Raw genomic sequence first — 13,971 nt, forward strand, 5'->3', positions numbered from 1 at the left:
ACTAATGCATAAATACTGAGATCACATATTTATGCAAATCATTCCTTAGTGGAAAAGGTTCCTAGCAATCTTTCAAGAAAATTTTCAACAGAAAATATCGATACAGTTAGAGGGTGATGTTCCAAATATTCCATAGATAATCCCTTTGTTAATTTCTCTCAAAGCACTCCTTACAGACAATAATTCTTTTATTAGTCTGTTTTCCATTTTTTAATCACAGCTGTTTCATAATTTTCCTCCACTAGTATATAAGAACAAGGACCCTGCCCATCTTGTTCACACTGTATCCCCACTGTTTAGCCAAGTGCCTGGCAAATGGTAAGCACTCAATAAGTATATGGTGAATAAATGACAATATAATTACCTTGCATTCATCAGCTGAGAGGTTATGATAGAGAGGGCATCCTGATATGGAGAAATGTCTCTCGTGTTTTCCTGTAAGGTGTCCTGTTAAAAGAGGAAAAAACTTAACCTCAAGATGAAAGATCTAAGCTTGGAAAGTAATAGTTTTCACTAAAATAAACCTTTTTTAATGATATCATTTTTATCAAGTATATGTCTGATTACAACATAAATCCATCAAAGGTAAGGGTCATAACTTGCACCCACAATAAATTCTTTTCTTCTACAGGTTGGACCTAACCACCTCTGAACATATTTGCATATATTCAATATAAATTGTAGTTCCTTCTTTTCTGATCATGTATTTCTCAAATTCCAAAATGTCAGAAACCCATAAATTTACTTAAAAGGCACAAAGTTACAAGCAAGAATATTTTCTTTTGGTAGAATTTAACTTTCCTATGCTAAATTGATCAAGTCATATGTATAATAAGTGTACTTTCTATTATGCAAAATGTTATCCAATCTAAACTGAACTTACAATAATCAAAAGAAACTTATGCAAAATGGAGATGGAAGTGGTCTTTTCTATCATATGAGGAAATATACTTTGGTAATTTTGGACCAGATTAAATATATTCATTTTTTGTGGAGGGGTGGCTGATTTTGTTTAAAGATTTAGGCTTCTTTTATAATCAAACTTTTATATTACTACTATTTTGTTTTTAAAATACATAATCAAACTTTTAAACAGGCAGTTTGTGCAAGGGAAAGAAGGAAAAATATTAGAAAAGACAATACAGAAAGCTTTTTCTAAAGGGCTATTTATTTTTCTATTTTTCACATGGTTTGTGAAAATACACAGGTAATTAATTATTTCATTTTTATGTCTCTTCAATCAAAACATTCATCAAACATCTAAGACTGAGACAGATGGTGAGACAATGCTAATGAGATAAATTAGCTAAGTTAAACTGCAAATCTACAAAAATCTTTCTTTCATGGAAAAAAGACATTTAATTTGTAGTAAAGGAGACATTTAAAAGAGATTTAAAAATTATACAAGATTTATAGAGTAAGCTTTAAAGGGTAGCAACAGGCAATTCCCTGGTGGTCCAGTGGTTAGGACTCTGCATGCTCACTGCCGAGGGCCCAGGTTTGAACCCTGGTTGGGGAACTAAACTCCCACAAGCTGGGCAGAGCAGCCAAAAAATATATAAATAAACAAATAAAAGGCAAAAACAGTGCAAGTATTGCGGGAGAGGAGAATTAATACAGGGCTTTACAGGTGGCACTAGTGGCAAAGAATCTACCTGCCAATGCAGGAGATGTAAGAGACGTGGGTTTGATCCCCAGGTCAGGAAGATCTCCTGGCGGAGGAAATGGCAACCTACTCCAATACTCTTGCTTGGAAAATCCCATAGACACGAGAAGCCTGGCAGGCTACAGTCCATGCCATGAGGTCGTAAAGACTTAGACATGACTGAGCACACATACACAAGAACAAGACAAGAGTTAATATAATGACATGCACGCTGCCATTTCTCCAAGACTATATTATTAAAAATCCTGCCTGCCAATCCAGGAGATGTAAGAGAGACACAGGTTCAATCCCTAGGTCAGGAAGATCTCCTGGAGAAGAAAAGGGCAACACACTCCAGTATTCTTGCCTGGAGAATCCCATGGACAGAGGGGCCTGGCGATTTACAGGCCACAGGATCGCACAGAGTTGGACACGACTGAGCAACTTCGCACAGCACAGCACATATTATCAGAAACACAACCTTAGAGACCCACACGTTTACCTTAGACATCAGAAACGGTCCTCAAGGATCAAACACTATGCACAAAAGGTGAAGTATCATGGCTCTAGCAAGCCTTTTAGGTATTACGCATCTATCTGTAACTTCTGAATAAATTATTCAAGTTTGTTTTATAATATGTAAACTAAAACCAATCTGCCTATATTAAAAGTTTATAAATGATAGCTGTTCTATTAACCTAGCAATTCCACTGCTATGAATTCATCCGATAGATTTCTAGAAAGACACCAAAATATTATACATACATACAAGGCTATCAATTAGAGTACTCTTCTAAATAGCTTTAAAAAGAAGCTAAAAAATGAGAAACAATATAAATATCAATCAATACAGGGCAATTCAAGTAATTTCTAAACTTTCAAATACAATGGAATTCTCTATATCCTTTAAACAGGAGGGACCTCTGAGTGCCAACAATGTAAAATATCTAAGATGTCAGACCAACCATTGTTTATATTTTTTATAAATAATAACATAGAAAGAAATATATGTACACATATACATGTGTTATGTATGTATAAAAACTTACTAGAAGTATTCATACACAACTACCAACAGTAGTTTTTATATCTAGGATATATTCTGGGGATATGAGTAAAGGAGAACTTTTACTTAGCACTCAAGCCCTCCTATAAGGTTTTAATTTTTCACAAGCACATCATACTTTCATACCAAAATTACCAAAAAAAACCCCACCCCCAAACCTAATGACATTGTTTTGGCTAAGATGAGGAGTGGAACAGGATCAAGAATCACTGCAGAAGCTCAAGTTCATACTTTTCAAGCTTCTCCAGACATTAAAACCCAAAGTCAAAGTAAACTTTCCTATGATACAAAAGATTTATATTTACCCTCTGGTCTACCACATTAAGAGTACTGAGTTCAGGGCATAAATAACACATAAATCAGACCCCTACTCTAACCTCATCTCCTCCTCCCCACTCTGGTCTATCTGCCCAGGCATACTGGCCCCTAAAGCATTCCTTAAAGTGGCTAAGCACTCTCCTGCCCCAGACCCTGTCCACTTGCTGCTCCCTCTGCCCATAATGCTTATCTCCCATAGACTCAGATGGTTCACTCTCTCCCTTATTTCATGTTTCTGTTCAAATATCAGCATATCAGAGTGGCTTTCCCTACACAGGCACGCTTGTGTGTAGGTGCAGTACCCTACCCCTCACAGTACACATCTCTAGCGGATTATGTATTATACATTTGTCTTCCCCAGTTAGATCATAAGCTACAAGAGGTAGGGTTTGACATGTTCACAACTCCACCCCCAGAATTCAAAACAGTGCCTGGCACAGGAAAACATTCAGTAAGCACTGAATGACTGATTAAACATAGTACATAAAACAAATGAAACAATTTAAGGATGCATGGACAGCAACAAGCAGAGTTGAAAATTCCTCATCTTGCTGTGTGGCAAGGAGATCCTCTTAAAGTATAGTAGCTATCTCTTGCATTAGTATTTGTACAATACTGTCCATTCTTAGTTTTTCATTATTTATTTCAAGGAAATTGACTTAGGCCTGCAACAGCTACCCCAAGTAACAACTGGTACAGCATTCAGGGGAACTCAGCTCTAGTTATGCATTTGATGGGTTGAAATTACCTAAGAAACTGCTGCTAAGACCAAGAAAGGATCCAAATACTAGGGAAAACATACTAATAGTCTGCAAAGCAGCAACTTTCTCTGTTCTACCATTTTTCTGAACCTGGAGGCCACATTCAAAGGCTAAATAGGTAGAAAGAGAGGTCCGCTGTCTCTCAAGCACCTTCCAACTCTAGACAAAAGTTTAGACCAACATCTGCACCGAAGCTCACTTAAAGAACACACCTAAAATTTTTAGTATATGTGCTGCCGAAGCAAGCACAGAACACACCTAAAATTTTTAAAACATTACTATAATCCCTCAGTAAGGAGAAAAAATAACTCTTAAGGAAACAATGATATAATTCATCTATCTGAGAAGAAATATTTATCTAGTTTATACTTCCCTAAGCATACAAAGCCAGAAAACCTAAAGCTACTAAAGTCACAAAAGGTCAGGGTCTCATCTATACTCCTCACCTTCAGTGCCTCTTGACCAAAAAAACTGTTTTTCTCATTTCCTTAATAGCTATGGCCATATAACCGTTATTTATTCACCTTACACTCTATTGTTAGTCCTCAGTACGCTTGAACTATGCACGATACAATCAGGTATTTGGAGATAACTGACATTCTGTTTTGTTTTTGTTGGAAAAATGAAAGAATTTTTCACTGGGAAAAGTTCTCAATAAACTGAATGGTGCATCATAGTTAATTTCCTTGTAACCAAATCTGTTATTATGGACAATAAGCCAAGAAGCAGGAATGCTTTTATCCAAGTGAGCAATTCAGTGTTATTCTAAGCAGTGGTCACTGAAGACCCTAAGAAGCTAAGTCGCAATGGAACACTAAACATTTCTGGGTGATCCTAATTCCAGAGAGAGATAAAACCACACAATCCACGGTGCCATGAGGTGGGGGCACACTTACCTAGAGAGTTACAGCCTGGTGTAGGACACTTCATATTGAAATTGTAGCTTTCGTGGAAGCGGCGGCGCTTGGGGCGATGAGAGAGATCACTGCCCGAGTCCTTCAGGGACATGTCCTTGGCAATGCTCTCATCGTGAGACACGTTGGGGCTGGAGATGTCTATGTCAGATTCAGAAGAAGGGGCATTTCCAGTTGGCGTTCGAGGTGGAGACTCATCATGATCGGCTGTGTTTTTAGTTTCTAAAGTAAAACAATTGGTAGGACTCATGAATGAAGTTTATTTTACTTAGAGGATTATAATATTCAGAAGAGTTTACAGGCTTCCCAAGATCCTCTTCCTGTGATTTAACCAGTAACTTTTGTCATTTATCTGCCATAAAACTAAATGGAAAATGAAGAAAAACTAATAACCACTCCCCCTGTGCAACTTTAAATTCTGACTAAAATTCCATTTGAGGTTTACATGATACATTTCACTTATTTGTGCTTCTCCCAAGCCCCAAATCATGAATAATCAAACCTGGATGGAAATAAACTTTTAAAAAACATTATCATCCTACTCTCCTGATGGGAGATACATAGGATGGAATATAAATGAAAATGATTCTTTCTGGATGACACTGAACATACCTGGTGTGAGTGTGAAAGGACTTGACTAACTCTGAATCAGGTGTTGCAAACCAAATGCCTACTAGTGCTGAGCAAGGCCAAATCAAGAGCCGATTGTCTCTCTCAAAGGGATAGCTACTATTCAGTTCCAGTCAATTATGTGGTGAATGGCCACCTAATGTTCCCAGAGCTTTCCATTTTTTTAAAGAAACTAGTAACTCATGTTTCTACATAGAATCTTTGTTTTTTCAAATACTGGCCACTTTTTTTAAAGAAAGTAAATATGATGCCATCAAACCAACAGACCATGTTGGCAGGCTAGAAATTCAGCAGTCCATAGTCTTTGCTCTAAGGCCTCTGATTTGGCCTGGTGAATCACAACCTCAATAGCTTACCATTCATTCCGCATTACTGACAGTCATTCCTCCTCAGAACTTCAGAGATAAATGGACCCATAAGCACGACTGTAAGAAAAACTGTTTTAAGCCTTCTTCATCTGTGGGTAAGAGGTCGTCAGTTTCTTTTGCCTACTGTAAGCCAGATCAAATATACTCCAGCTACTCTGGACCTCAAGAGCAGCAGAGTATCAAACTGTCCTCAGAAAGAGGTAAGAAAGGAATCAGACAAACACCAATCACCTAGCTGAATTTTGTACTGGGCATCTATCTGCAGTGGCTCCAAGCCTCTTATAAGAGGAAACTGATTAGATCCTCTCTGTAATGAGTCCAAATCACCCATACCCACTCACCTCTATCTGAGAAGTCAACCACTTGTTCAGTTTCTGAGCCAGATGAACGAGTCTGCCGAAGCGGGTATTTTTTCGGAGTCACTGGAGTAGGCTGCTGCTGACTACGGGTCACTCTCCTGGTAGAATACGCAGGTTCCTCAGTGCCAAAAGACTGCAAATTTCGAACAGGACTGGAATCTGATCCCGATTTTTAAAATAATAAAACAATTAAAGAAAAAAGAAAGAAATGTTTTATATTCCATTAGTGTGACTTATTAGCATGTAGGTTCTCCTAAATACAAGCAACATAGAGACAGTAGACAGGTGAGTACAGCACAGAATTAATGGCTTAGGCACTGGAATCAAGACTGAATGTAATTCAATTCCACTTCATCACACTAACTAGCTGGGCATACTGGGCAAGTTAATCTCTCCAAGCCTATTTCCTAATCTATAAAAAAAAGGGAGGAAAATACTAGTACCACATTCTTCACACATTTGCTGTGAGAAATAAGTGAAATAACTCATATAAAGGACTTAATAATAAGATTCTTAGATATCCAAATGTAGTGCTTTATAAATATTAGCTACATGCTCTTTCTTCCTTTACTCTAACCCACCAGAAAAGAGACACTCTACTGCTAAAGATATAACAATATGCAAATATTTCCTTTCTTTAAGGACCTTTTTTTCTTCTTGATTACCCTATCTGACACTCTAAAGCAAAATAATACTAGATTCATAAAGGGTAAGGTAGGGATACAACCTTAAAACTGTTTGGATGCAGAAATCTATCCTGAAGCAGCCAATAGTTCTTTTACATCTCCAATCTCAAGAGACTTACAGGAATAAAAGCAATTCAGAGCTAAAATTAAAGTATTTTAAACAACAAAAGATCCTAATATGTAAATCTTACAGATTCTTCAAAGAAAACTGAAATTCTCAAACTCTTGTGTAAAAGTTGGCACACAGCTCGGTTTTCAGTTTGCATATCTCCAAGGGGCTTCATTTACAATGTAGTCTACATTTTGTTTTAGAAAGGGCCATCTAACATGAATCATACTGTGAATGGTGTCCCCAGGAGTTGTGTAACTTACTGGTGATAAAGTGTAACTAGAAAGAGACCAAGGGCTCAGGTATTAGGTTGGTGCAAAAGTAACTGTCGTTTTGCATTGCTGAACTTTGCTGTTTGATATTGGAATACATTCTTAAATAAATGTGGTTATGTTATACACATTTTAATGCTCATTTCTTGCTTTATTTTTTTTTTTGCTAATGACTTATTACTTGCTGTTTTAGACTATAGAAATTATGTTATACAAAAAGCAAATTCAAGCAATTTTTTTACCTGAGCTCAAAATAGGTCATAAAGCAGCAGAGACAACTTGCACATCAACAATGCACTTGGCCCAGGAACTGCTAATGAACGTACAGTGCAGTGGTGGTGCACAAAGTTTTGCAAAGGAAGACAAGAGCCTTCAAGATGAGGAACGCAATGGTTGGCCATCAGAAGGTGACAGCAACCAACAGAGAGCAATCTTCAAAGCTGATCCTCTTACGAATACACAAGAAATTGCCCAAGAACTCAACACTGACTATTCGATGGTCATTTGGCATTTGAAGCAAATTGGAAACGTGAAAAAGTTTGGTAAGCGGGTGCCTTATGAGCTGACCAAAAATTTAAAAAACTGTCATTTTGAAGTGTTGTCTTCTCTATGCAACAAGGAACCACTTCTTGATTGGATTATGACCTTCGACTTGTCGACAAAAAGTGGATTTTATATGACAACCAGCGACCGACCAGGTTAGTGGTTGGACCGGTAAGAAGCTCCAAAGCACTTCCCAAAGCCAAACTTGCATCAAAAAAAGGTCATGGTCACTGTTTGGTGGCCTGTTGCAGGTGTCTGATCCACTACAGCTTTCTGAGTCCCGGTGAAACCATTACATCTGAGAAGTATGCTCAGCAAATCGATGCGATGCACTGAAAAAACACAACACCTGCAACCAATATTGGTCAACAGACTTCTTCTCTATTACAATGCTTGATCACATGTCATACAACCAAGGCTTCAAAAGTTGAACAAACTGGGCTACAAAGTTTTGATTCATCCATCATATTCATCTGACCTCTCATTAACCGACTACCACTTCTTCAAGCATTTCGACAACTTTCTGCAGGGAAAATGCTTCCACAATCAGCAGGAGGCAGAAAGTGCTTTCCAAGAGTTCAGTGAATTCTAAAGCATGGATTTTTACACTACACAAATAAACAAATTTATTTCTTGTTTGCAATAATGTGTTGACTGTAATGGTTCCTATTTTGATGAATAAAGATGTGTTTGAGCTCAGTTATAATGATTTAAAATTCACAGTCTGAAACCGCAATTACTTTTGCACCAACCTAGTAGTAGATCACACTTCAAAACGATCCTTTTTTCATTTGTGGTCAGCTCATGAGGCACTCACTTATCGAGCTTTTTCACCTTTCCAATATGCTTCAAATGCCAAACTATTGTAGAACAAGCCACATTGAGTTCTTGGTTAACTTCTTGTGTAGTTGTAAGAGGATCAGCTTCTATGGTTGCTCTCAATTGGTCTCTGTCACCTTCTAATGGCTGGCCTCTGCGCTCCTCATCTTGAAGGCCTTTGCAAAACTTCTCGAACTACTACTGCACTGAACGTTCATTAGCAGTTCCTGGGCCAAACGTGTTGCTGATGTTGCAAACTGTCTCTGCTGCTTTATGACCCATTTTGAATTTGAACAAGAAAATCGCTCAAATCTGCTTTTTGTCTAACATCATTTCCACAGTCTAAAATACATATAAAAATAAACAACAAGTAATAACTCACTAGCAAAAACAATAAAGCAAGAATTGCGCATTGAAACGATGTGTAAGAAAACCACTTTTATTTAAGAATGTATTCCAGTATCAAATGGCAAAACTCAACAATGCAAAACTGCAATTACTTTTGCACCAACCTAATAATTCCTAGCTATTTTGAATATTTACATCTGTCAGCTGTCCAGTGCATGGCCAATTACACTTTCTAAGATCACTTATGCACAATCTGTTGCATACCCTCTGCCTGTAATACCACTTTTCCATTTTCAACTTGTAAATTCCTACTAGATCCTTTAAGATTTCCACCTCTGGACTTCCACAGTACTCTATGCCAACCTCTCTCAGAGCCCACTCCACAATACATTATCATACCAGTTTACATCCTGCACTACACTGTAAGCTCCTTGAGGGTAAGAAGTGTGATTTTTCTATCATGGTATTCCAGAACATAGCATAGTACCTCAATTACAATAGCCATTTATCAATATTCCCACTGTACCAAAAGATAAAAACTTAAAGCTGAGCAATCAAGAGACATCTATACTTCAGCTCAAATATTAGATTCAAAAATAAAGAACAGTTGCTACAAGAGAATGTTCCCACCTTCTTGCTTGAAAAAATAATGTTTTTCTCTTATTCTGCAACATGTTCATACAGCAATTAACCAAATAAATACTATTTAAAAGTGCTCAAAGTATTTTATATTTTCCTTAATTTACTATCCCTCTTAATTGATCATTGGCTTTCTGTATTAATTACAACTTTCTGTCTTCCCCATAGAATCCCAGAGCAGAGCCAGGAGGGTCAGGGATACCCTCCAAATCCAAGCCCAGATGGCCAACTGCACTACACCTTCCAACACCAAGATTCCCCATTCTTTACTACCAAAGCAAAATTCTGGATATTTACAATTGACAGCTGGTCAACTGTTTCTATTTATTAACTGTACCTGACTATATTGTATAATTAAACATGGTTTTAGAAGTACTGGGGCTTTTTTGTGGCTCATCTGGTAAAGAATCTGCCTACAATGTGGGAGACCTGGGTTTGATCCCTGGGGTGATCAAAGAAGATCAACCTGGAAGATCCCCTGGAGAAGTGAGAGGCTATCCACTCCACTATTCTGGCCTGGAGAATTCCATGGATTGTGTAGTCCATGGGGTCACAAAGAGTCTGACATGACTGAGCAACTTTCACCTCACTTCACTTAGAAGTACTGGGCCTCCTACAATAACAAGTTCTTCAAGAGAGCACTTTAAGTCCCTAGGCCTAAACCACTTTTAGGAAGTGAAAAGATAATACTCTCATTTTACTGATTGGAAGACTGTAATCTATAAAAAATTAAATGACTCAGGACATTCATGTGTCTCACATCTATTAAACCAGACACAGTTCTTTCGGGTCTACAAATTAAACAGTTCCCCAAATGGAACCATTTTTAAACACATGACACTTCACAGTCATTTATTCTGCATTTTACCAGATTCTGTCATCAACATTCAGACAAGGGACCAGTTTCCACATTAACCAGCGCAATAATATGACGTGCAATAAGCTGTGAGGTGTGATCATGAAAAAGGAAGCTGCCTCTTACCTTGGGAACTCTGGCTTAGCCGGGCTGAAGAGCGGGTGACTCGAGCAGATCGCCGGGATGTGCCATCACTTTCTGAACTATCTGTGTGCTCCAGATCTGTAGAAAAATCGGAATCTTCGGTTCCATCTGAACTACTCCCTGCATTCCTCTGTAACACCATAGATTCAGACATTAGCACAGAAACATTTACTCTGTAGGTTTGAATTAACACTGGAAGTAAAACAGACTGTGATGCTGATAACACCAAGTTCAAACCTTCCTTTTATTTAAATGGAACAATTGACAAATAATGCACCTTTATTAAATAAATACAGGAGAAGAATTCTTACTGTATTATTATAATTCTAAAACAAGTTCATTAGGTCAGTACCACAAACTTTAATATTCTACTCAAAACAGTCTGGTTGACATAAAACATGTACTTACAGTAAGTCAAGGGTAATGAGAAAAATGTTAGTGCTAGACCCCATTGAACTTTAGAGTAGCTTTTGTTCAAAGTCTCCATGAACAGCTATTACATTTTTAAAAACCACACACTAATTCAAAATGTCATGGTCCTAAAAGAACTTAGGGAGAAAGACAGTAACATTCTTCTTTCTTATGTTATCTACTTTTAAAGTTTCTCCATTTGAATGCCAAAGTGCTTTAAGAAACGGGGGAAGGCAGTGACTTGCACATGAAGACTTATAGGTAAGCATAAACAGAAGGTTGGAGAAGGCAATGGCAACCCACTCCGGTACTCTTGCCTGGAAAATCCCATGGACGGAGAAGCCTGGCAGGCTACAGTCCATGGGGTCACTAAGAGTGGGACACGACTGAGCGACTTCACTTTCACTTTTCACTTTCATGCATTGGAGAAGGAAATGGCAACCCACTCCAGCGTTCTTGCCTGGAGAATCCCAGGGACAGGGGAACCTGGTGGGCTGCCATCTATGGGATCTGCACAGAGTCGGACACAACTGAAGCGACTTAGCAGCAACAGCAGCAGCAAACAGAAGGTTTTTAAAAATCACCTTTTGGATTAATAATTATTTACCAATTGTTAGCCTTCCAGGCATGATTAGCCACAGAGATAACTTTTATCAACTGCGCTAATAAAAGTGTTAACTTTTATTAACACTGTACCTTTTACTAAACCAGAAAGAGAAATACATTTGCTAAAAAAATAAAAACAAAACCAAAATAAACACTAAAGCTTCAAATTATTGATATAAGTTCTTTATTCAAAATCCTAAGCAGTTGTGTTTAGAATTCACAATCTTTTAGATTTTTGGAAAGGGAAAAATTTGCACACATGCTACAAATAATACCCTTTCTGCAGCAAAATTTATAGACAATCACACTAAATTAGACACACAGAAACTGTAAATCGCCTCAGGACAGTTTAGGACAGGTTTTGCCACCAAATAAGCTACTAAAAAGCGTACATTTTCACAAGTTCTCTGTATTTGGGAACTGCAGAAAGAGAACTGTGGGCCAATTCCAAGGTACCAGTACTATTCTTGCATTTGGTGAACCTTAACATAAATACCACCTATCAATGTACATCACTGTAGGAGACATTAAAAAGTATAAATACTTGAAAGCCTCTGGGAAGAGAAACATTTCTGCAGAAATGAACAAAAATACAATCAACTTGCCAAATATTCCAAGGCTAATCTGCCCAGATACTGAGTGGAGGCTCCAGAGACAGCCACAGCAAATTGACAGATAAAAGGGGAGTCTTAAAAGTTATCCAGTCCAATTACTCAGATGTTGAATCCCTGATTATCTCTGACCATCACCTTCCTGGCTTGATCATGGAATCGAGTTCTTCTCTCCCGGCTTTTACTAATCTACTTCCCATCTTCCTCCATAGCAGACTTCATTGCTCTCTCACTTTCCTGCCATTAAGCTTTGTCTATTACGGCCAAGTAGCGAATTTCCTAGATCCTTTCAAGTTATTTACGAGTCTGTTTTCCCCATCAGACTCAGATTTCCTTAAGCCAGGGATCATGTCTTAATTAATTTCTGAATCCCCAGCAGCCAGCAGGTAGCAAGCAGTCAATAAACATTTGTTTAACTGAATTAGATTTGTTCTAGTCTCGGCTTTGCATTGCCTGAGTGGCTTGGGGTACTCCATTAAGCCTGTCTGTTTAGCTGAGAAAAGAAGGGGTGGGGGTGTCCCTAGGTGATCTTATAAACCCCATCTAATTCTAGGAAGTTTCTGATTTAACGAACTGCATTTTGTAGGCGCTAACTAAGCAGACAAGGAAAAATTACAGCTTAGGAGCAACAGGCCAGAGTGAGATCCCTTGGGAGTGGGCGCTGGTTCTCTACCACCCAGTTCTCGGCTTTGTTGTATCCCCCGCAGGGAAAGGAAGGATGCTCCAAAACCCCGCCTCTGTGAGCATCATCAGACGGAAGGGAGGGGATTCGAGCCACCCAATCGCGGTCCCGATAAACCGCGCCCCCACAGGACAGACTGGCAGGCCTAGCCAATCAAGAGAAGAGAGATCGTTCTCTACGGCCTGTCGGACAGCGATAGAGCCGGGCCCAGACACCGCCCCCACACGCGGGGAGGTGACCGTTGAGCCCAAATGGGCGGTGTCACCAGCCAATCAATATGCTTCTAGACGTTTCAGCGACCAATTAACGAGAAGAACGCCTCCGAGCCAGGCAAGCAGAGGGCGGGAATAGTTGCAACCATAGGCCGAGGCCAGGGTCGGGCCCACATTTTTCTGTTGGGTATGGACAGAAGAGGGTTGCTAAGCTAGGTTCGGGGGAGCGGGAAGTTGGAACCCAACCATTGTGAGGCGTGGCCAAGTGCGTCATGTTTCTCAAACGACTGTCCTTAGAAACCCGCCATCCCTCCCGTCCTGTTCCTCTCACCTTCCTTCGAGGCATTGCCGGCTGCTGCGGCCCGACGGTTATGATTCGGGCAGCGGCGGCAGCAGCAGGAACGGTGGCTCCGGCGGGCTCCGTGGCGGCCTCTGTAGCAGTCCCAATCCTGCGGACGATCCCAAGTGCCTCCTGCTTCTCAGCGTCTAGAGCCTTCTGCGCAGGCGCCGCGGGCTGAGGCGCTTTTTCCTCCACTTCCGGCTGGGGTTTGCGTCACTTGACGTTACGGGTCAGAGAGGATCCTGGGAGGTTCGTTCCCCTGGTGAGGCTACTGAGCGCCATTTTGGACTTGGGCAGGAAGTGGCCGTGGTGGTGGAAAGTGGGGCCAGCCATATTTAGTTAGGGGAATGGCACTCTTTGTAGGTGTGGGTAGCCATTCCTGTTTGGGGCAGAAGCCAGACGATTGAAGTTAACAGTTCTCATCTTTACCTTGGGCAAAATTTCCCTTCCTGGTCGTTTTAATTTCTGAAGTCGAGGAAGGAAAGCCCCAGAATCCATCAGGTTGCTGAGATTTAACCCCTTCGTCGCCGAATTGGCTAAAGGACGTTTCCGTTTATGAGCATAAACTCAAAGTTGGGAAGGGATATTTTGCAGAAGAAACAATTTTAACAGCTATCCTGTGTCAAAATGGT

General features: G+C 39.6%; 1 protein-coding gene and 1 non-coding gene across 3 annotated transcripts in view; one reads left to right on the plus strand and one right to left on the minus strand.

Annotated features, from left to right (window-relative positions):
- KAT7 (lysine acetyltransferase 7) overlaps window positions 1-13,507 on the minus strand; it is a 33,215-nt gene extending 19,708 nt beyond the window's left edge. For both annotated transcript variants that reach the window (XM_043904235.1, XM_043904234.1), the window contains exons 1-5: window positions 13,331-13,507; window positions 10,460-10,607; window positions 6,044-6,220; window positions 4,687-4,926; window positions 365-447 (exon numbers count right to left, since the gene is read on the minus strand). In XM_043904235.1, the coding sequence (XP_043760170.1) occupies window positions 365-447; window positions 4,687-4,926; window positions 6,044-6,220; window positions 10,460-10,607; window positions 13,331-13,345 (663 nt within the window). In that variant the 5' untranslated portion in view covers window positions 13,346-13,507. The remainder of the gene's footprint in view (window positions 1-364; window positions 448-4,686; window positions 4,927-6,043; window positions 6,221-10,459; window positions 10,608-13,330) is intronic.
- TRNAE-CUC lies at window positions 1,447-1,519 on the plus strand. Its single transcript has one exon. It is a non-coding gene; the product is annotated as a tRNA-Glu (tRNA).
- Window positions 13,508-13,971: the final 464 nt, after the last annotated feature.

This window comes from Cervus elaphus, chromosome 5 (assembly GCF_910594005.1).
Source record: "Cervus elaphus chromosome 5, mCerEla1.1, whole genome shotgun sequence".
Taxonomy (NCBI): Eukaryota; Metazoa; Chordata; class Mammalia; order Artiodactyla; family Cervidae; genus Cervus; species Cervus elaphus.